At 38.0% G+C, this 23158-nt stretch overlaps 3 protein-coding genes across 7 annotated transcripts; 2 read left to right on the plus strand and 1 right to left on the minus strand.

Annotated features, from left to right (window-relative positions):
- Positions 1-6852: 6852 nt before the first annotated feature.
- Positions 6853-8642, plus strand: LOC107460849 (ubiquitin-fold modifier 1). Its single transcript, XM_021128781.2, has 4 exons — positions 6853-7008; positions 7137-7218; positions 8002-8034; positions 8388-8642. Exons 1-4 carry the CDS (start codon positions 6934-6936, stop codon positions 8471-8473), a joined length of 276 nt encoding a protein of 91 aa, XP_020984440.1. The 5' UTR covers positions 6853-6933; the 3' UTR covers positions 8474-8642.
- A 4061-nt stretch (positions 8643-12703) lies between these two features.
- On the plus strand, positions 12704-20371 carry LOC107460802 (pentatricopeptide repeat-containing protein At4g08210). 5 transcript variants are annotated; one of them, XM_052253550.1, is made up of 6 exons: positions 12704-13129; positions 13387-17405; positions 17558-17667; positions 18080-18211; positions 18312-18367; positions 20107-20371. In XM_052253550.1, the coding sequence occupies exon 2, from the start codon at positions 14943-14945 to the stop codon at positions 17010-17012; it is 2070 nt and encodes a 689-aa protein (XP_052109510.1). In that variant the 5' UTR covers positions 12704-13129; positions 13387-14942; the 3' UTR covers positions 17013-17405; positions 17558-17667; positions 18080-18211; positions 18312-18367; positions 20107-20371. The 5 variants fall into 5 exon arrangements, with proteins under 5 accessions (XP_052109510.1, XP_015934688.1, XP_052109509.1 ...); XM_016079202.3 differs by lacking the exon at positions 20107-20371 and having other exon boundaries at positions 13387-13595; positions 14567-17405; positions 18312-19311; XM_052253549.1 differs by lacking the exon at positions 20107-20371 and having other exon boundaries at positions 13387-13595; positions 14895-17405; positions 18312-19311.
- A 632-nt stretch (positions 20372-21003) lies between these two features.
- Positions 21004-22932, minus strand: LOC107460803 (uncharacterized). The gene is made up of 2 exons (XM_016079206.3): positions 21900-22932; positions 21004-21826 (listed from the first exon to the last, which is right to left on the minus strand). The coding sequence occupies exons 1-2, from the start codon at positions 22606-22608 to the stop codon at positions 21171-21173; spliced, it is 1365 nt and encodes a 454-aa protein (XP_015934692.1). The 5' UTR covers positions 22609-22932; the 3' UTR covers positions 21004-21170.
- Positions 22933-23158: the final 226 nt, after the last annotated feature.

Here is a 23158-nt window from a genome sequence, read left to right on the forward strand (position 1 = left end):
TTTTTTTCTTTTTTTATTAATTTTATATTTATTTTATTTTATAATTTTTTTAATAAAGGGTAATTTGGTAATAAAAGAATATAATTGGTAAAAAGGACGATTTCAAAATAAACTGAAACTTTGGGGACCATTTTTTAGCGAAAAAAAGGCGAGAGACGAAATAAATTTTCAGCCCTTACGTTGGGGACCAAAATCATACTTAACCCCATCCAATAATAATGCGACAAGTAAACGTTTTTACAAAAGAACATTTTACGCGTCTTTATAAAACATCCCCTCAATTTATACGTATTTATTTGGTCCTTTCAAGTTTGTACTTCTATGAAAATTAAGATTAAATGATAACACTTTGAAATTCGGTAAAGTGGAAACAATATTTCATTTCAACAAATAATATAAACGTTATGACTTTATCTACATTGTGTATCCAGTCATAAATATGTAATTTGGTTAAATATTTGTTATAATGGTTAGAGATTGTTCGGTTGTGCGGTTACTGGACGGTTCGGGTAGATATGTGGAACTGGGAACGTTCCGATCGCGATCGTGCTTGGATCCGGTCTACCGGGTAGCCGAGCTCTCGTTGTGGAAGGAGGAGGTGTCACCTGCAAAGACACTCCGACGCTCTAGTCAGTGAGTGTGTAGGTGAGGAATGGGTTAGGTGGAATGTGTGACGTACCTTGGGGGAGGGTAGGACCCTTCCCTTATATACCATGTCAGGTGTGGGTCCCAGGAGGGCAGAACCCACCTTCTTCGAAGCTTCCTTGTACAGCTGTGGTGGCCAGCTGTCCCGAAAGGATACGCGGGTCGGATATGTTCGGGTCACCTGACCGTTGAGGTCGGGTGGTGATCGGGTCGGGTAGGCCCAAGTTCTTTCTTGGGCCAGGCCGTTTGGTGCTGGCCAGTTTTGATAGGAGATCTGCCTGTGTGTTCCTTTCTCTGGGCACAGGGTGGATCGTGACCTCTTCAAACTTTTGGCTCAGATTCCTGACTTTTTTCAAGTACTTTTGTAATAATGAGTCTCTGGCTTGGTAGCTCCCGTTTACTTGGGAGGTGACGACTTGTGAATCGCTGCATATTTCCAACCTTGTTGCTCCGACTTTCATTGCTAGGGCTAAGCCCCCTATGAGGGCTTCGTATTCTGCCTGGTTGTTCGAGACGGAAAATTTGAACCTGATCGACTGCTCGTATACGACCCCAGCTGGGCTTTCCAGAATGATCCTGGTGCCTCCAGAGGTCTGGTGGGAGGCTCCGTCCACGTGGAGCTTCCACCGTGCGCTCGTCTCTTCGGTTGGATCTCCCGTTACTTCTACTAAAAAGTCTGCCATCGCTTGCGCCTTGATTGCTTGCCGGGGTTCGTACCGTATGTCGTACTGGGAAAGTTCAATGGACCAAGCCATCGTCCTTCCTGCCAGATCGGGTTTTTGAAGTACTTGTCGGATTCCTTGGTCCGTTTTTACGACAACCTGGTGACCCTGGAAGTATTGTTTTAACCTCCGTGAAGAGGTCAAGAGTGCCAGAGCTAGCTTTTCCAGTTTGTTGTACCTTAGTTCTGCCCCTTGTAGGGCTCTGCTCACAAAATAGACTGGTTGTTGAGCCCTCCCTTCTTCTTGTACTAGAACCGTGGCCAGGGCTTCTCCTGTTATGGCGAGGTATAGATATAGTGGCTCCCCGGCCTTTGGCTTTCCGAGCACGGGGGGTGCCGCCAGGATTTCCTTGAAGTGTCTAAAGGCTTCCTCGCACGCGGGCGTCTATTCGAATGCTATCCCTTTCTTTATGAGGTTAAAGAAAGGTAGGGCCTTCGTTGCTGAAGCTCCGAGAAAATGGGATAACGAGGTCAGTCGCCCTGCCAATCTCTGGACGTCCTTGATACAACCCGGGCTCTTCATCTGGAGTATCGCTTGGCATTTCTCCGGGTTAGCTTCTACCCCTCTTTGGGTTATTATGAACCCTAGGAACTTTCCAGCTTCCATGGCGAAGGCACATTTGAGGGGATTGAGCCTCATGCCGTGTTGTCGGAGGGACGCGAATACATTCGACAGGTCGTTCAGGAGGTCATCGGGTCGCGTTGTTTTCGCAAGGATATCGTCTACATAGACTTCCGCTGTCTTGCCTATGAGGTCGTGGAATATCTTGTTCATCAGCCTTTGGTATGTTGCCCCTGCATTCTTTAGGCCGAATGGCATCACCTTATAACAGAAGGTTCCCCTCGGCGTTATAAACGCTGTTTTGTCCTCGTCGGGACGGTGCATGGTATCTGATTGTAGCCGGAGTAGGCGTCCATGAAGCTCAGATAACGGTAGCCCGCCGCAGCGTCGACGAGTGCGTCTATGTTAGGGAGGGGGAAACAATCTTTTGAGCATGCCTTGTTAAGGTCGAAGTAGTCTACGCACATTCTCCATTTGCCGCTATGCTTCTTTACTAGAACTACATTCGAGAGCCATGTCGAGTAGTCTAGTTCTCGTATGAAACCTGCTTCTAGGAGGCTGGCCGTCTGTCTAGCCACCTCCTCTGCCCTCTCCCGCGACATCTTTCTCCTCCGTTGGGATACCAGACGCGCTTCCGACTTGACGGCCAGGTGGTGTGACATAATTTCGGGGTCTATGCCCGGCATGTCGGCCGGTGTCCAGGCAAACAAATCCCCATTGGCCCTGATCATTTCTACCAAGGGCTCCTTCAATTCATTTGGGAGATTCCTGTTGACGAACGTGAATTTTTCCTCCGTGTCGCTGACCCTGAACTTTTGTAGGTCCCCCTCTGGTTCCGGTCTGGGTTTGTCGTCTATCCTGGCATCTAGGTCAGCTAGCAACACCCTCGACGCTTCCTTAGATTTCCTCCTTAAGGAGAGACTGGCATTGTCGCAAGCGACTGCCGTTTCTAGATCTCCCCTTATGGACCCTATGGACCCGTCGTCGGTAACAAACTTCATGACTAGGAGCTTTGTGTTGATTTTTGCTTCAACATCATTGATCGTTTTCCTTCCCAAAATGATGTTGTAGGCCGTTGAATCTCGGAGGACTACGAACTCAGCCATTGCCGATCTTCGGCCCTGTGCCTGTCCCACGGAGATCGGCAGGGATATCACTCCATCTGGCTTGATGAAGTGGTCGCCTAATCCGATAGCCCCGTGCTGGTGCGATGATAGGTCGGTGTCCCTTAACCCTAGTGCGTCGAACACATTGCGGAACATAATGTTCGAATCTGCCCCCATGTCGACGAGGATTCGTTTGACGAGGCCGGTTCCCACCCTGGCCGTGATGACCATAGGTGGGTTTTCGGGGGCCTCGTCGAACCATTGGTCTTCTACGCCGAAGGAGATGGATGGGGGCTTCTTGGAGCTTCGCATCGGGGCGAAGGAGACCGCCAGGATCTTGGCGTCTTTCTTGTGCGCTGACCTAGACCTCGGCGCGGTGTTTTTGGCGGTTACTACGTTTATCACGGTGAGACCATGGTCTTTATCTTCTGGCTCTTGTCGTCGCTTTGCCGACCGGGTCTTGCCTTCCTCGTCTAGGCCGCGATGTCTCCTCCTCGGCTCCCTTATAAGATGGGAGAATTTTGAGAGTTTACCGTCCCTTATGGCTTGCTCTAGTGCATCCCTCAGGTCAAAGCAGTCCTGTGTTTGGTGCCCATAGCCCTTGTGGTAGTCACAGTAGATGCTCTTGTTTCCCCCCGTACGGTCCTTAAGTGCTCGGGGCTTCGACAAGATCCCTTTCTCGGCTATTTGCTGGTAAACCTCCATGATGGGGAGAGTGAGTGGAGTGTAGTTGGTGAACTTCCCGATCCGGGGAAACGGTCTGGGTGCCTTGCTCGGTCCTCCCTCTTTGGCTTGTTCTTTCTGTCTGTCGCCATTACCCTGTTGCCTAGGTTGATTGTAGCCGGAGTGCCGTTTATTGGCAGCCACGACCTGGCTAACTTCCTCGTCATTTATGTATTCCTTAGCTACCGTTTGGATTTCGTGAATCGTCCAAACCGGTTTCGTGGTGAGGTGTTTTCAGAAGTCCTCGTTTAGGAGGCCGTTCGTCAGACAGAGGCCTTTGGGTTGTCCCGAGAAGGTTGATCGGGTGTTTTGCCTTTGCTATTCGTGTTGTGAATTGAGCCAAGAAGGCACGACTGATGTCTGAAAATCCATGGATGGATCCCTGCGGGAGGCCGTTAAACCATCGGATCGCGGGTCCGGCCAGGGTGACCGGGAAAGCCCTGCACCTCACCTCGTCTCCTACTCCCTCCAGATTCATTCTAGCCTCGAAAGCCGTGAGGTGTTCTAGAGGGTCTTGGGTTCCATCGTACCTCATGTCCGTTAGTTTGTCGAAGTGCTTCGGCAACCGGACCTCAAGGATGGACCGATGGAACGGGGTGGCGCCCATTATCACGGGTTGCCGTGTTCTCACAGGCCTCCCTTCTCCGTCTTCGCGATCTCGTCCCGTGTGGCACGTTTCCTTGCCTCGGGAGTAGATGATTGTGTCATTTCGTCTTCTCGGGATGGGTGAATCTTCTCGGGTGCTCTCCGCTTCCGTTCTGGAGGCGAAGGCGTGCCGGGAGCGACTCCGGTGGGAACCTCCCTCCCGGCTTTCAGGGGACGGGGAGTAACTAGGATCGGTGGTTCGTCGATCATGCTCTTGGTCAGCTAGCTGTCGTTCTAGGTTTTGGACCCTATGGCGTAGCTCTTGCATTATTCTGGCGCTGTCACCGCCAGTTCCTCCGAAAGCCCGCGTCTCTCGCGTCCTTGTACGTGGTTCGGTGCGCTGTCGGGGGGACCTGCGCCGCCCTCCCGGGGAAGCGACGGAGGTTGCCCCCTCTGCACCGGCTGCTCGGCCTTGGTCTCCGAAGCCCAGCACGACTTCCATTTAGGCGTCCCCACAGACGGCGCCAATGTTCGGTTGTGCGGTTACTGGACGGTTCGGGTAGATATGTGGAACTGGGAACGCTCCGATCGCGATCGTGCTTGGATCCGATCTACCGGGTAGCCGAGCTCTCGTTGTGGAAGGAGGGGGTGTCACCTACAAAGACACTCCGACATTCTAGTCAGTGAGTGTGTAAGTGAGGAATGGGTTAGGTGGAATGTGTGACGTACCTTGGGGGAGGGTAGGACCCTTCTCTTATATACCATGTCAGGTGTGGGTCCTAGGAGGGCAGAACCCACTTTCTTCGAAGCTTCCTTGTACAGTTGTGGTGGCCAACTGTCCCGGAAGGATGCGCGGGTCGGATATGTTCTGGTCACCTGACCGTTGAGGTCGGATGGTGATCGGGTCGGGTAGGCCCAAGTTCTTTCTTGGGTTAGGCCGTAACAATATATATTAATTAAATTTATTGTATAAAAATTAAAAAAAATATTAGTGATTTTATTCTTTTTACTTATAAAAATTAAATAAAAAATATATATATTAATAAGAATAATATTTCTAATTGTTATTATTATTCTTATTTATTTGTTATTAGTTTTTTCAAAACGTTGAAATTTTTTTTTTTGTTATATATACATGAGTAGTTGACAAATATTTTTATTTATTGTATCTATTTTAGATAAAATATTATATCAAATTATCAATTTTTTTATTATCTATTATAAAATAGAATATACACTTTTTCTAATAATAATGAGTTTATGTAAATTATAATAGTTAATTTAAATTGAATACACCTAAAACTTAACATAATCCTAATAATATAATATCTTAATAATTTTTCTAAACAACAATGAAAAAATTAAAAATATATATCATCCGTTCAATTTTTATAAGTAAAATTTTTTTATATTTTTTTTTAAATAATATTTATCTACCTTTTATTCTTATTATTTTTCTTTTTTTTTTTAAATTTAACAGGATCACATCATAAAATAAAAATATATAAATGATATATACATTTACTTATAAAAAGAAAAATGATTTGTTTGAATGAGATTAGATAATTTTAAAAGTTAAACCTAAAATCTAATTTAATTCAGTACAATCTAATCTAATGCAAATTGTTTTCAATTTTTAGTATATTTTATATTTAAATTTAAATTAGATAATATTAAATTAAATTAAATTAAATTTTAAGTTTTTAACCCGATTCAATTTATTAATGTAAATTATCGTTATATACCTTCGTGCTTCAATCATTCTTAAACAAATAGAAACCCTTTATTATTAATTGATTAATTAATTAATTAATTATCACCAACTGATTTTGTCTTACGTAGTAAGATTCAAATTTTCTACAATTATATTTCATTATATGCTAGCAGTCATTCAACATAAAACGGTAACCTTTTCTAATTTTTTTGGTACAATACATGAATTTTATATTAATTTTCTTGTTATCACAATATATGTAATCTCTTTAATTAACATTTGGTTATTTAACCGATAAAATAATAATAATAATAATAATAATAATAATAATATATTTAGTTACTGAAAATATTATTTTTTTTTAAATATTATCTAAGAATTATTTTTTGGACTTGAATATTTCTAGGTTTAGAGTGTTTCAAATACCAATTGCAACAAAAAAAAGCTGGTCCAACCACTATAGCCCAATATCAAATTCCCAGTACGGCCCAAATAAAATAAAAGAAAGAAAATTTATCAAAAATATACAAAGTATTTGTTTGTGTGTTATTATTTTGATAAAAAAATATATTTTTAAATTTTTTTAATGTGTTTGACAAATTTTTAGTAATAAAAATAAAAATATTAAAAAAATAATTCTTTTTTTAAAAAAAATTGTAATTTACATTTTTAAAAAAAAATATTTTTTATGTAATAAATAAAAAATATTTTTATATTTAATTTTATTTTTTTATAAGATTTTTTTACAAAAAATAACTAAAAAAAAAATCATTATTATAAACTCACCTAAGCCCAAAGAATAGAAGAAAGAATAGCTTCGGAGAAACGCAGAAGAAAGAATAGAAGTAAGCACAGAAGAATCGTGAAGGAAACAAAGATGGCGGGTGGTGGCGGAAAGGTGTCGTTCAAGGTGACACTCACTTCTGATCCCAAGCTTCCCTTCAAAGTGTATGTATCTTTTTGAATCTCATCTCATCTTCATCTTTTTTTTTTTTTTTTTTTTTTTTTTTTTTTTTTTTTTTTTTTTTTTTTTTTTTTTTTTTTTTTTTTTTTTTTTTTTTTTTTTTTTTTTTTTTTGAGGCTGCACCTTTCACTGCCGTTCTCAAATTCGCTGCCGAAGAATTCAAAGTCCCTCCGCAGACCAGCGCTATCATCACCAATGGTAATGTTCCAGCAGATCAAGCTTTTCTTTTTGTTGATTTATTTATTCGTTTATCGTTTAGCTTCCGTTATTTGATTATTAATTTGGTTTCTCAAGTTTAGGGTTTTTGGCGGTTATATATCGCGCTTTTCTAACTTGCAAATTGTGGTTTGATTGTATACTGAATGCTGAATACTAATTTCCTTGGACATTTTTTTTGGTCAATTATTTATATTCTAACTTTTGATGAATGGAATTAATTAATAACGCGATTAATTTGATATATTGGATGCAATGAGGTGCACTTAGGGTTTTCGGATTTATCGCATGCTCTAAACTCTGATGCTGGTTATTATTATTATTATCAAAGTTTGCACAATTCCTAGAAATTTGATGGTCATTTGTTTTGTTTGCCCAATTATTATATATTTAGATCTTAAATTACAGAGGATCTTCTCCCTTCCAAAAGATAGAAGCTTTAGATGCTAATTTGACTAATTACATAATTGAGATTTAGAAAAGATCTCATCTACTGATTAAATTGTTCAGCCCATCATAGGTGATTAGGTGTTCTTTTGTCACTTGGAAATTCTAATTTTTGTTGATCAAGAAGGAAAAAAGGAATATGGCAAACATAAGCTACCACTACCAGTACCAATACTAACATGGACCCTGTGATTGTGAAACCACCAGACTTTTAAGAGTACTTTTGTGAATTCAGACTTGGTATTACTTTTATGTTATTCTTATAGTAATTTCCATCTTGTTTTCCTGCATTTCTTATATTACTTTTTATGCATGCAGATGGTGTTGGCATAAACCCTCAGCAGAGTGCAGGTATGCCAATGCTTTACATTTATTTCTTTTAATTTGAGGCTGTGACCAAAGAACTGCATCATCTTTCACTTGAAATTTGGCTTAACATTATCTTTCTTCATTTTGAAACGCTGCTTAAAAATAAAATAAGCATGTGGAAAGGGAAAAAATGTCACTCAAACATTTGGGGTGATCTATTCTGATTTAGCTGAATATATATCTTGAAACTGCTTGATTCACATGGCTCGGGTTTGCGAGTATGGGTTCTTATAGAAGGATTATATCATGAAATTGAATAAAGATTATTTAATACCATATAAAAGTTGATTATAGTAGTTACATTTCATTTGACACATTGTAAATTTCTTTTCCAGGGAATGTCTTTCTTAAGCATGGATCAGAACTGCGCCTGATTCCCCGTGATAGAGTTGGTGCTTCTTGCATGTTACGGGGGGTGTGAGCGGATATCAAACCATTTTATTTATATATACCTGTACTATTGTAGTCTGATAGTTAAAAATATTAAGTACCAGTGTTACTGATCTCATAGATTGGGATCAAAGGGTATCTTTAACTCATAAGTTTATTTGAATAATGAAATAAGTTTTTGGGAGATTTTTTGTAGTTAATTATTATACTGCTGTGCTTTAATTTGAGGTAGCTTTTCCTTTGGGAAACCCCCAAGCCCCTTCTTCTCCAGGTGAAACCATAACTCAGCAAATTTGGTTAAATCCGATCTTTAGTTAGTAGGCTTGTGGGAAGTGGGAGCTCATATACATACATATTCTTCATAAAGGGATCTCGTGTTCATCTCTAGGTTTTGAACATAAATTAAATTAAAATATGAGTGATTCAACATCTATATTATATTAAATGTATTAATGTATATTAGGTTATATATATTGAGCCAAATAAAGCTTGTCTTGCTCAAGCACCCATTTCGACTAAATCTCGACCTGCACTAGTCTGGGTAATTATTGTCTTGACCGGATAGAAGCGATTTGGATACCTACGAATACAGGTTGTGTTGCCACAATGCCACATGACCATCTCTAAAAGACAAACTTAATTATTTCTTCATATAAAATTTAAATTTCAAGGTTGAAATTTTCCTAGTATGTGACCAAGGTATTTAACATTTAGAAGCATATCAAAATAATTCTAAAATTGATATAGGGTGCATCAGTATTCTGTAGTAATGCAAGGAGAAGTTAATTATAGGATATCTATCCTTTTTAACACCTGCTTTGAGTGTACATTTTTAGACGTAAAATTTTATACAAATTGATGCGTTGAACTTGAAGTTTTGTATTTTAGTATGAAATTTTCTTTGCACATCATGTAACTGAACTGAATTTAGTAACTTTAGGCGCAGTGCATTGCTACAATTCAAGTTTCTTGACCTTCTTCATTTCTTGATGTCGATATACCTTCTATGCCAAACTTCAACCATTTGCTTCTTCACAAAAACCAGATCTTCTAAATACATATATATGAATTTTTTTTGGTGTCTATATGTATATGGATTGATTGCAAGTTTGTATTTCATTTATATAATCATTTTATTTTTTTACTTGTTTTTCTGTCTCATTGATTTTTTATACGTAAAAAACAGGTCAACCCGCACGGGTTTTAACTAAGGTTCTGAGAATCGGATTGGTCATCAAACCGTTCTAGTCATTGGTTCATTAGTTTATTGGTCCAACCAGTCCAACTGGTGGTTCAACCAAAAAAACCGTTTTAGAATAAAATAATAAATAAATTATAAATAAACATCCTAAAATATCTTCCAAATTTAAAAACACTGCACAAAATATCATCAACCAAATCCATATGATCTTATCAAAATATAAATTCAAAAGTTAAATAGTAAAAAGAAATATCTAAATATTAAATTTTGACTCCAATTTTGACTTTGAAGGAAATGTCAGGAGATAAAGGATTATCAATTTCAAAAGAATATTGAGCTAGTTCAGTTAGAAAATGTTGATCATTCTGTGGTATTATGCTAACTAAACATGAACCTGAACCTTGCAAGATGACCTTTTCGGTTTAATCTTAGGCAGCGTTGTGTTCATCTGTTGTAAGAGAGCTCTCTTAGCAACAGATTCTTCTTGCTGAGCAAGCCATAAACGGGATCTAGTGTAGTTTTCAAGTTGAGGTTTCAAATGAATATTCATTGCAACAGTTCCATTATCATAATGTGGCATGCATGGACTTGTTAGGAAAGTGTTCTCTACAGGTATCAACATAACAAGTAGTCATCGACAGCATTTGATTTGATTTGATTTCCATTTTTAGCATTCAGCAACAACCATTACAAAACAGCAACATAGCAACAACAGAGCCATAACAAAATAGCAGCATAACAACAACAACAGCTTAACAAGTCACTAATCACAAATTTCAAATTCAAAACACTGATTAGTGATCATAGAATCACACTGCCATAACAAAACAGCACCATAACAAGGGAAAAAGAACAATGAAAGTTACAAGAGAAATTAGCAATCCTATTTCTATTTCGTGCATTTAATTACTCGTAAACAAAACTCAACTCCACCTGAATTTTTAATTTAACCTTGATCTTATGGAATCATAAATAGGAATACATTACATTGCTCTTTCTTCTAAAATTCAAGCAAAAACAAAAAGGAATAGTTTTAGTAGTTTAGTATCTGTTTCAGCATTCGAACAGTGTACATTGATTCAAAACTCATGTTATTCTGTTGCATTTGTTCTCTAAGGAATCCAGTGAACTTTAGGGCTCCCAACCCCACAACCTCCACACCCACTTTTCGCATCACTTTGGCATTTCAAACCGTAAAACAAACATTTCAGATGAACATGTTACTGTGATGAAGGTCACTATCGGGAAGGACTTGGAGCACTCCCCTGACTGCGACGAACGAAGACTCGAGGAGACAAACCCCTGACTGCGACAGATGGCGACAAACAACGGCGACAACACGACGGCCGCCGAGCTCGAGGAAGAAGCGGTGCGCCTGCGACTGGTGACTGCGAACAGATCGAAAACTTGGAGAACTCCCCTGACTGTGACGCATGAAGACTCGAGGAGACAAGCCCTGACTGCGACGGACGGCGGCAAACATGGCTACTCCCTGCGGCGGTGGTGGAGGATAGGTTTTTTCCGGGTTGAGGCAGGGCGTGTTCTGCTCGAAGGAATAAGGAGATGGAGAAGCGCGTTTTGTTTCTCCCCCTTAAGCGCGAAACTGCGTCGTTTTATCCAAACCGGCCGGTTCCAGTTTCAGTTCGACCGGCCGGTTTCTATCCGGTTCAACAGTTTACATCCGGTTTATAATTTTCAATTTTAGACATCAAACCAAACCGTTAATGTCTCAAATCCAGTGACCCGGATGGTTTATATAACCTGGATCGGGTCATGCTTAATTAAAAAAAGAAAACGACGTCGTTTCAAGTGAATGCCTTGGCCCTCGGTCTCTCTTCTCTCGAGTCACCACTCTTACCACTGGTCTCAGGTACTCACTCACCGTCTCGCACTCAAGCTCGTCGTCGCGCTCCGTGTCGTCAGTCGTCAGTAGCAGAAGCAGACGGAACCAGCATCTGCTCCCTCGGCTGGTGGTCGTTGCCGTCTTCTTGCTTTGGTTCGATTGCTCAACTTCCTTCACCGTCAGTTGGTCCCTGGGCAGGTGAGTTCCAACAAATTGCCCTGCTTTTCGTTACTGTAAATCATCACTACACCTTGAATTTGTTGCTGAAAGTTGAAGTTGTTGTTGAAAATATCACTGAGCTATTTTTTATTTCTTTTTCCTGAAAATCATCACTTGTTGCTGATTATCATCACTGGTGGTTGACTTTGTTACTGTAGTGCTGAAATAATGACTTAGCGAAATTTTTTCTTGCTATCAATCATATTTGGAGCTAAAGTTTTTGTTGTTGAAAATTATCATAGTTGAATTTGTTCTTGAAAATTATTAATGAGCTGAATTTGTTGTTGAACATATCACTGAGCTTATTTTTTTTTGTTAGAAAATATCACTGAGTTGAATTTTTGCTGATTATCATTACTAAACATTGGATTGTTGCTTCCTTGTTTAAATAATCACTTAGTTAAATTTTTTGTTGTTTTTTAAATCATATTTGCTAAATTTTTTGTTACTGTAATTCATCATTGTACCTTGATTTTGTTGCTAAAAGTTTAATTTGTTGCTGAAAATATCATTGAACTATTTTTTTTAAAAAAATCACTAATGAATTGAATTTGTTATTGATTATCACAATTTATCACTGAAACTTGAATCTATTGTCTTGCTGAAATTAGTTAAATTTTTTGTTACTGTAAATCTGTAAATAATCTTTTGAGCTAAATCTTTTATTGCTGAAAATGATCATAATTGAATTTGTTGTTGAAAATAAAGTTCATGTTTTCTGCAACTCAGAATTTTTTTTGCTAGAATTTTAAAAATGTTTTCATCACAACTCAGTTGCTATTAATTATTCTTGGTATTGATTTTTGAAAAATACACCAATATAAATATATAGTTCTAAAAATCGAACCGAAATAATCGATTTAATTGAATTAATTGAAAACCGATTATTAGGCTGATTTGATTAGCCTTATAAACGGTTTGACAAAAAATCGATTATAAAACCAGTCAAACCAGTTACTAACCGGTAAACCGTTAAATCCGACCGGTTTTTTGAAGGGTTTCCGGTTTGATGATAACTCCTCCGGTGCCGCTTTGACTTAAAAAAATAAAAACTAAAAAAGAACCCTGAATCCCCAACCCCAACGGCATAAGCCCGTAACCCAGTCCCAGTCCCAGTCCCAGTCCCAGTCCCACTCCCACTCCCACACTCCTCTCCCCTCCTCTCTGAAATTGACGTGAAATTTTGAAATTGAAAGAAGAACCCTAGCTCCCCAAATCGCGAGCCCGCAGCCACCACAGCGTCAGACCGAGAGAGAGCGTGCCGAGATAGAAAGAGAAACTATTAGAGTTAAAGCAATGGCAGAGGCTGAAGGTCAAGCGCATGAAGCAATTGACTGAGGATCATAAAAGGAGAATGCTTATAGAACAGGGTGAAAGAGATAAATGGCTTGCTGCGATCAACACAACCTTTGGTCATATTGAAGGTATGCAACTGTTAACAAACCTTTTGGGAATTATATCAGATTTTGAAACAAAAAATTGGTGCTATATACAACTAGGTACTGCATTAGCTGCAGGAGTATATACAACTAGGTACTGTGTTCTTTTTATTTTTGCACTTGATTTTTGTTCCCACTTTGGTTATTTGTGGCACACTGACACATGGTTATATTTATCAGAATATAGGAATATGTTGAAAATGACATTTGATTATATTTCATTGTGATTTCTTTGTTTACAGAGAAGGTACTAAAGTTACATGGGGCTATATAAATCGGATTTTGGGGCAGCCATCATTGATCCAGGAATCATCCATGGCAAAGTTTCCAGGCTCAAGAATCATATCTCAACATGAATTGGTGGTGCCTGCTGGCATTAGATTATGCAGTACTGATAGAGATAGCCATTGGGGATAATCATATGGACAAAAAGTAGACTCACCAAGTTGAGGTAAACAATAAAATAAACTGCATTGATGAATGAGAGTAACACTTACAATTACAGAAATTTATTAAGCAATAAACATGGACTGACTTGATTCAATTCAACTCAATGCGCCAAATTGTTTATGCTGGAATCAATTCTGAGTTGTTTGTGCTATGATTTTGATTTTGAATTGTTTATGCTGATTTTTTTGATTTGTTGATTCTGGTTGTTTATTTTTCTGATGTGAGTTGTTGATGGTGCAGAGCTTCACCCCATTGTTTATGTTGGAATTTTTCTTTGATTATTCTGATTTTTCTGATTGAGTTGTTTATGCTGATTTTTCTTATTCCAATTTGTCATTTATGCGCATTTTGATTTTTATTAGTTATAAATTTTTATATTTGAAGATGTTTGTGAACTTTTAATGATAAATTATAGATAATTTATTAGGTAAAATTGTAAAATTTTAAATTTTATCGACTTAAAAATCATTAAATTTAAATATTTAAAATTATATATTAAATTTTTAATAATTTTAATTTATATTTAATTAAACCGGTTGAATCCCAATTGAACCCCGGTTGAACCTCTGAACCATTAAACCAATCACTTTACCGGTTCATTGACCGGTTCGGTTCTTGCAATCTTGATAAATATAGATGCAAATCAAAATGAAGGAAATGTTGGTCAAGCTTCAAATTTGTCCAATGAAGATATAGATGCTGACTTTAAGATCACCTCTTGGATTTGATTGGATTTGATTGGATTTGATTTACTGATTGTGTCTCTTGTTCATTTAAATTGAGAAAGTATTTTGTACTAAACTACTAATGACTAGTTTATTATCTCTTTTTGAATCATTAGTTATGTCTAAGAATTGATACTTGATTGTTATTAATATGTTTGTGAAGCCATGCATTTTAAGTTTTAACTTTTGTTTTTAATTTTATTTTTATAATTTGATATTTTTATTTAATTATGACCCGGTCAACCAGTGACTCGATGACCCGGACAACTGGATCAATTATTGGTTTGGTTCTGATAACTATGGTTCAAAGTGACACATCTTAAGGAGCTCCTAAAAATAGCTAGTTCTCTGTTCCATTTAGTATTTTGCATCTTAGCTTTATAGGTAAATCTTTTATCTCCCACTTTTACCATATTATTAATACGATTGCCAACCTCACTTTCTTGCTTTTGGAGCATCTATTTCATACTCACGTTTTATTAGCACATGAAGTTAAACATTCTTTGACCATTATTCTTGACATTCACTTAGTTGAATCAGAGGTTTTCAATTCATTCTCTATTTGCTTTTGCAAGTATAAAAGTGGTGGATTGAGTATAGAACATCGGTGCATTTAAAGAAAAATGGATATAAACAGAATCCAATTAGCTCTGCGCTCTTGTGGGATCTTTCAATCTATCAAACACGCCAAATCACTTCACTCTTGCATCATAAAACTTGGCTTTCTGAATCATGTTTTCCTCGTAAACAACATGATCTCTGTCTATGCAAAGTGTCTCCATGTATATGATGCGCGAAACCTGTTTGACGAAATGCCTCACAGAAACATCGTTACTTGGACCACAATGCTCTCTGCATACACCAATTCTGGGAGTCCCCACGTGGCCCTTTCGCTTTACAATCAGATGCTGCAATCTGAAACAGAGGAGCCCAATGGGTTCGTGTACTCTGCGGTTCTCAAGGCGTGTGGTCTAGTGGGTGATGTTGAACTGGGTAGGTTTGTTCACCAGCATGTAGCTCAGGCAAAAATGGAATTTGACACTGTTCTGATGAATGCACTTTTGGACATGTATGTCAAATGTGGGAGCTTGAAGGATGCAAAGCGAGTTTTTTATGAGACCCCACTTAAGAATTCGACTTCATGGAACACGCTCATTCTGGGTCATGCTAAAAGTGGCTTGGTGGGCGATGCTCTGAAGCTGTTTGATCAAATGCCGGAACGTGATATTGTTTCTTGGAATAGCATCGTTGCTGGTCTAGCAAGTACTGGAAGCCCCCATGCATTACAGTTTGTTGCTAGGATGCACGTGCTAGGCTTTAAACTAGATGAGTTCACATTCCCACGCGCTCTCAAAATTTGCGGTCATGTTGGTGAAATAGCAACGGGGAAACAAATTCATTGTTATGTTATCAAGTCAGGGTTTGAGTCTTGCAGTTACTGTATATCAGCGTTGATTGATATGTATTCCAATTGCAAGTTATTGGATGAAGCAATGTTGATCTTTGATCAGTTCTTCGACAATTCTTTTGTTGTCGAAAGCTTGGCAATTTGGAATTGTATGCTTTCTGGGTATGTTGTCAATGGGGATTATGGAAAGGCTCTTAGTCTGATTGCACATATCCATAAAACTGGTGCATATTTCGATTCTTATACCTTTAGTATTGCTTTAAAGGTTTGTATGTACTTCCAGAACTTGAGGTTGATATCTCAGGTGCATAGTTTGGTCATCACAAGTGGCTATGAGTTAGATTGCGTTATTGGAAGCATTCTTATTGATCTCTATGCGAACCAGGGGAATATTAATATTGCTTTGAGATTGTTTGAAAAGTTGCCAGAAAAAGATGTTGTGGCTTGGTCTAGTGTGATTGCTGCTTGTGCTAGATCTGGCTTAGATTCATTGGCTTTATCCCTCTTTATGAATATGACTCGTATGGATCTTGAGATTGACCATTTTATCCTTACAGTTGTTCTTAAAGTTTGTTCAACCTTGGCATCTCAGAGAATTGGAAAGCAAATTCATGCTAACTGTCTTAAAAAGGGATATGAATCAGAGGGAGTTATTGCAACTGCTCTTATTGATATGTACTCAAAATGTGGTGACATTGACGATGCCTTAGCGTTGTTTGGCTGTCTTTCAGAAAGAGACACTATGTGTTGGACAGGGATTATTGTTGGATGTGCACAAAATGGAAGAGTAGACGAGGCAATCAATCTTCTGCATGAGATGATAGAATCTGGTGAAAAGCCAAATGAAATCACCATTCTAGGTGCTCTTACGGCTTGTAGGCATGGTGGCCTAGTTGAAGAGGCATGGGCCATATTTGATTCTGTTGAAACAGACCATGGATTGAAAAGGTGCCTAGGGCATTACAGTTGTATGGTTGATCTACTTGGTCAAGCAGGACGCTTCGAAGAAGCACTAAAATTGATTAGTGACATGCCATTTAAGCCTGACAAGACGATATGGTTCTCCTTGCTTGGCGCTTGTGGAACTCACAAGAACCAGTATCTTGCTAATGTTGTTGCTGAGCATCTTCGTGCTACATTTCCAGAAGATGCTTCTGTATATGTAATGCTGTCAAACGTTTATGCAACTCTTGGAATGTGGGATAGTTTAAGCGAAGCAAGGGAAGCCTTGAAAAAAGTAGGCTTAAAAGGAGCTGGTAAAAGCTGGATTGAGATCTCAAGTTGACAATGCTGGTTTTGTTAATGGCTTGGTTCAGCTAGCTTCCCCCAGGTTCATAGTGTGTGATTTTTCAAGATGCATTGCCGACTGTTCTAGTTTAATAGCTAGTCTGGACCATCAAAGCCAGTCTATATTATAATTTGGAGACTGCAATAGTTCAATGAGAAGGTAAAAAGCATATATCACATTTTAAATGGCAGCAGGTAGCAGATATTACCACCTAGTGGGATAGGCTTTGTTGTTGGTGTTTGTTGTTGTAGCAGATACTGCACTTTAAAAATGCATGAGTTGATGCGCTGCGCTGAATGCAGCAGTTCCCTCTGATAAGATTGTTATACCTGCTATTTCCACAAGGCCTCATGCATCAAGTGATTGCATCCCCCAATGAAATATGAAAAGGTAAAAACTTAAATTATTCTTAATAGTAATAGCGGATTCAACTTCTAGCTTTCAAATATCAGTTCCAGTTTCGGGTTACTCACACCAGAATCAGCTCTTGTATTATAATGTTGTATTAAACAAACTTTTCCTTCTTTTTTTATTGTATTCAGGGCTTTTTACAGAAGTCATCAAGTCTCCACTTTTATTTTAACATGGTTGATCAGCTTGACATTTTCAGCATATCATTGGAAAGCTTCCATCTGATGAGATTGAGCATGTGGTAAGATTGGCCTTCCTCATTTTTGTCATTAAGTGCTATGGTTCTTTTTACTTTCTTTGTTGAAACCTCTATCTAGATATATTACTAGATGGGCTTTACAATTGGTTACTGCTAGGTTTGATGCATAGCAAGATAATACCTGGGACATTTTATACCAAAATAACTTTAGGTTTTCACATTTCTGGTTCCTATCTCTGAACTTTATGTCTTTATCTGTCTTTTTATAGTAATTTTTATTAAAAAAAATATTGGTTTACTGAACTTTTTCACTTTTTCTTTAGCCCATTACCTATTGGATATGTATAACAAATCTAGAATGATTGAACATGAATATATCTTGTTTGACAAAACACCACCTCCTTATTTTTATGTCCTTATTGGTTCCGTTCTCATTACCCATGGTGGAGAATAGATTAAGACACCACAAAGCAGCATTGAGAGTTTGTTGGGGCAGATACAAACATCTCTTGAGCCATGTCCACCATTGATTGTGATCACAGATCAGAGAGGATTTTGGTTACGTGGTCAGAGCCCATCCCCCGAGGTAATCAAGGATATCACCTTGCTCATCATTTGACTCTCCAACAATTATTAAAATGCAAAAGCATTTATATTATACTACATTCCATGTCTTTGTTTTGTAGGGTCATTTTATGCCGTGGTTTGGACATTATGAAGCTGCATCCAGGCATAATCTCAGGTCTTTCTTCCAAGCCAAAGCCATAATATTGAATACAGCAATATAAAAAGGGTGAAAGCCCACTATACACTTCTTTTTCTTTCATTTTCTTGTTACGTTTTTACCAACTGATGCTTTAAAACCACTGGTTAATTTCTAAATTGAAAACTTTCATTGAAATAAATGAAATTTAACTTCTACTATTAAAATTCTTAACCAGAATCCTTAAAAAAATTAGTCAGCAAAATGCTACTACAGAATTCCATTCTGACACCATGGCAAATTGCTAGCTAGCGATAATGCAAGATTCCTATTCCTTAAATTATACCCAAATGAGAAAACCTAGTACATAGAGCTGGAAGAACATGAACCCTAGAAGAACATAGGTAAGAACAACACAAAAGTGGTCCTAAAACAATTAGATTATGCCCTGTCCAAACATGGGCAGAGCAATTATCACCACATAGCAAAAACAATGAACATGGTAGACCCCACAAGTGAACCCCACCTCACAATTCATCACAGTGGCTGCTCTGCATAAGGCCGACTCATTGCTATGATGTGCTATTGTAATGTCTCTACCATGCATGCTAGTGGCAGTGCCTTGTATGGAATTTATTTCTTGAAGTCTTCCCACGGAATTTTTATTCCCTTGGCCAAGTTTATGATTTTTTTTTTCTGTATCAATCATTACTCTCACCATGTCTTAAGGCACAGGCTTCATGTTTCTGAGTCTGACTTTCCTTTCTCCTTTAAAAGAGCCTTCCATTTTGTTTCGGTCTTCAGTCACAAGCATGACATGTCAAGTTGTTGTGATAATGTGTTCCCTTCACAGCTTCCAATAACTGCAAAGCACAAACTGCAAAAGTTACCGCGAAACTCCCACGCCACAATTTTTTCTGCCCGCCCTTTTCGCGCCATATTTGGTTAGCTATAATGAGGTTCAGAATATCTTAATGGTAAAGTCAAGGAAAAATTTATTTTTTTGGTGGTTTCCGCTTTCTCAAGTTATTAACTTATTTATTTTAGAAAAGTTTGATATATCAAATTGGTTCCTAAAGATACTAATGGAAGGACCATTCACGATGTATCTTTCAAGGGCAATTTGAGTGGTTAGATCTTTTAAAAATCAAATTGACTCGTGAATGAGCTTTTAGAGATTATTTTTATTATTTATCCATATTTTCTTATTAGAAAAATGTTATATTTAAATATTGAGTCAATATTTTATAGCTAATACTAATACGCTTTGAAAAAAGTAACGAGTATAACACTCTTAAGAAAATGTCCTGCAATTAGAGCTAACAAACAAATTAAGAGCTGTGAACTTTTTTTTTTTTTTTAAATCTTACTAAAAAACTGGTTAGCCTAGTTAGCTGATTATCTTTTTACATGTGAATGATTAATATAAAATATAACAAATAAAGAATTACGATTTATTTAATTAACATAGAGTATAACATTCTTGCTTAATAAGAAATGATTAAAAATAGTCATATCTTATCTCACACATGATATATATGCATAATACTTTCTGTTTTTTAGCTATTTGTATTGCACAGACTAGTCATGGGTTTCGATATCCGACCACGACCTCTAATGGGGTGTGTCCACAAATAAATAACACTATATTTCACTAGTTCTTAGTGATTTGTTTCTTCTTGTTGTCTTGTTGATTAGTGGGAAATTTAGACTTGCGCTTAAGTATCAATATTAATATTTCTCTTGATGTTGGTGGTTATTGTTGCTAATTCATGGAGAGTTGCGAGCTTTGGGGAACAAATAATGGTTGGAGGACGTTAATGATGCTATAATGAGTACAAAACAAGAGTCAAGCGATGGTTTCAACTGGGCTCCTTATTCGATGGAAATTAGAAGAGGAACCACACAAATCTAGGTCCCACGCACGAATTGAAGTTGCCTTAATTCGCGTTACTATGCTAAACAATGTACTAGTACGATGGCTAAACTATGATTATATGAAATAATGCACATCAATTCCGTTAATCATAATACCGTAGTACCAAAAGGTTGCTGCTACATGTATCGAGCTATTATAAGAGTCATGAAGAGTTTCCTATTAATTAAGTGAATTCAACTATACAAGAAAACAAGCACTATTTTATTATATTCATTTATTTTTTATTTTTTTTTAAAAGTAATTTCGCAATTTAACACTGCCAAATTACTTCATTTATTTAGCTAGATACTTTTTGGTCCCCCATTTGTAAGGGCAAGCATTTCTAGCTACCTCCAATCTTTATTGGTTTTAAATTTGTCTATAATAATAATAATAAATGTTTTATTTCAACTAATATTCTTTATATTTCGTTTTTACTTTAATAGTTGCTGTAAGGTTATTGCTTTACTAATAGATTTAGTTCTAGGGATTAAACCAAACTTAGCTATTAACAAAAATTAACTTGGATTGATCAAGTGGTCACTTAAGCAAGTGTCGGCATGCAGCAACTCATTGACCAACGACAGACTCTTAAATGGAATTTAGATTCGCGACGGATTAGTTCTTGACCTGTCGGACTAGCGGATACCGCGGGCAACCAAACCAAACTTAGCTACTGCTACATAGATACAACCATGGTTATGACAAGATTATAAGGTGAATTTAAATGCCATAATATACATTATACAACTATAGATAAAGTCTAACATCTATTACCATACCTACTAACAGTTACAAAAATCAGTGGAAAACTGATATATTAATTCCCCTAGAAAGTGCTAATAATAATAATAATTCAAGCAGATGATGTTAAACTTGGAATTACAGCTAATAAATCTAAAGAAAGTTGACATAATAATCAAATCAAAACCCTCTATAGATTACAACAAAGCATGGCAATATAGCTCTTGGATTGGACACATACAACTCATCCAAGTTGGAATAAGCTCCAACTTCTCCTGCAACTGAATCATACTCATCCATGGTGCTGCTGCTGCTATTACTATTACCATTACCACCTTCTGCATTGTTCTTCTTAACTCTCCCTGCTATCACCCTGCAAACCAGCATTGCCCTCTTTTCGCTTCCTTCGTCGGCCAGCGACAATCCGGCCATGTCATGAGCTCTTCCACTTGTGGCCGTGGTTAGAATGCCGCTGGCAGCTTCTCCGGTTGTGACCTTGAAACCATGCTTGATTATGCTGCAAACATTGCAAAGAGGTATTGAATTGCAGAGGTTGGATGAACCGTTTAGGCCGAGTGAGCATGCGAAGGTTGTGCAATGGAATCTGAGTAACTCATTTCCATCTGCTATGCAACGAGCATGTTTCTTTGTGAGCTTTGTAGCCTTTGCTTTAATGGAGTCTCTGTACTCTTCAAATTTTCCTATAGTCCTTTGAGTGTTATGAACCTTGAGAATTCGATCAATCTTGCACACTGGTGTCTGCTTCTTTAGCCAGCTTGAATGGAATATGATCTCAACTATGTTCTTGCTTGTATCCTCAGGTCCAAGCTCAGAAACTATAATAGAAAATTGAAGAGTTAATGATTGTATGAGAAATTGAAGTGTTTGGTAAGAGTTTGATTCATTTACCTGCATGTTTAACAGCTTGATGATGCTCTAAGCTCTCAGCTTTCATGATTTCACCACAATCAGGGCATGAACAAATGGTGGTTCTAAGAGAAGGGTCTCTGGTGAAACCAAGAACAGGATCTACCACCATTCTACACTCATAGCAACCAGAGAGTCTTCTGAATGGCATTCCCCTGAAGGAAGAACCACCGGCAGAGGAGGTAGAAGATGCTGAGAGTGAAGAAGAAGATGCAGAAACAACACCATTGTTGTTGGTGAGTTCATTCAGAGGTGCCTTCATGGATCTGCTTGAAGAACCATCATTGTTGGTAATTGATGTCATCATCCTTCTCTTGTGAATATCCGGTGTTCCGGTCTCCGGCCTCGTCGCCGTGATCTTGGTGTTGTTGCATAGAGAGCCTGAACACTTCATCTTCTTGCACTTCTTGCTGTTGTTGTTCTCTTCCTCTTGAAGCTTTCTCTGTGCCTGCTGTTTCTTCTTCACTGCTTCTTTATTAGTACTTTCCTGATTCTGTGACTGCGGCTGTGGCTGTGGCTGTGGCTGTGATTTTTCCAGCGGCTTTTGCTGCTGGACCTGGACATTTTTACAAGACAATAAGCCTCTTACCACTGCCCAAGAGGGTTGTTTTTCTGTTTTCTGAGGCTTCTGGTGGTGGTGGTGGCTTACATGCTTAGTCACTGTTGGTTTAAGAGGTTTTGGTTTGCTCATTGTTGAAAAAGTTTGCTTCTTTTTCTGCTTGAGACTTCAGCCTAACAAATAATGGCTAATGCCTTACATGGAAGAAATTGCAGCAGATTGGGACTTGGGATTTGAAGCATTGTTTTTGTTTTGTCTATAGTGTTAGAATATTTATTCACAAGTGTTGGGTCTATGAAGCTTTGGAGGAATCTATAGTTATTGTTTCTTGGGAGATATTAGAAATGTATGATCTATCATGATGTGGTATCTAGCTATTGGTTTTTTCTTGATTCAAGAGTTTTTTTTTCTTTTTCTTTGAATTAATGGGAAAGTAAAGAGATGTGGCCTACTACTGGTCCCCTTCTTTTCATGATTTGGCTGTCCTATTTGTAATTAAGAAGTTGTTAAATATCATACTCACCATCTTTTTTTGCCTCAAGAGGTTACTAATTCCCACGAATGATTAAAGTACTAATACACACTTCTGATTGTTTGTTAAACTCTAAACCTTTTCTTCTTTTAAATTCTTTTAATATATATATATATATTATGAAATAACTCATTAATCAAGTTACACACT

The sequence above is a fragment of the Arachis duranensis genome, chromosome 8 (genome assembly GCF_000817695.3).
Source record: "Arachis duranensis cultivar V14167 chromosome 8, aradu.V14167.gnm2.J7QH, whole genome shotgun sequence".
In the NCBI taxonomy this organism is placed as follows: Eukaryota; Viridiplantae; Streptophyta; class Magnoliopsida; order Fabales; family Fabaceae; genus Arachis; species Arachis duranensis.

What these genes read in the sequence shown, in the direction of transcription:
- LOC107460849 (XM_021128781.2), top strand. Translation starts at nt 6,934, where the DNA reads ATGGCGGGTGGTGGCGGAAAGGTGTCGTTCAAGGTGACACTCACTTCT. An exon ending in AGCTTCCCTTCAAAGTGTAT is followed by an intron (nt 7,009 to 7,136) that starts GTATCTTTTTGA and finishes TTTTTTTTTGAG; the next exon opens with GCTGCACCTTTCACTGCCGT. An exon ending in CAGCGCTATCATCACCAATG is followed by an intron (nt 7,219 to 8,001) that starts GTAATGTTCCAG and finishes TTATGCATGCAG; the next exon opens with ATGGTGTTGGCATAAACCCT.
- LOC107460802 (XM_052253550.1), top strand. Translation starts at nt 14,943, where the DNA reads ATGGATATAAACAGAATCCAATTAGCTCTGCGCTCTTGTGGGATCTTT.
- LOC107460803 (XM_016079206.3), bottom strand. Translation starts at nt 22,608, where the DNA reads ATGAGCAAACCAAAACCTCTTAAACCAACAGTGACTAAGCATGTAAGC. An exon ending in TCAAGCTGTTAAACATGCAG is followed by an intron (nt 21,827 to 21,899) that starts GTAAATGAATCA and finishes TTTCTATTATAG; the next exon opens with TTTCTGAGCTTGGACCTGAG.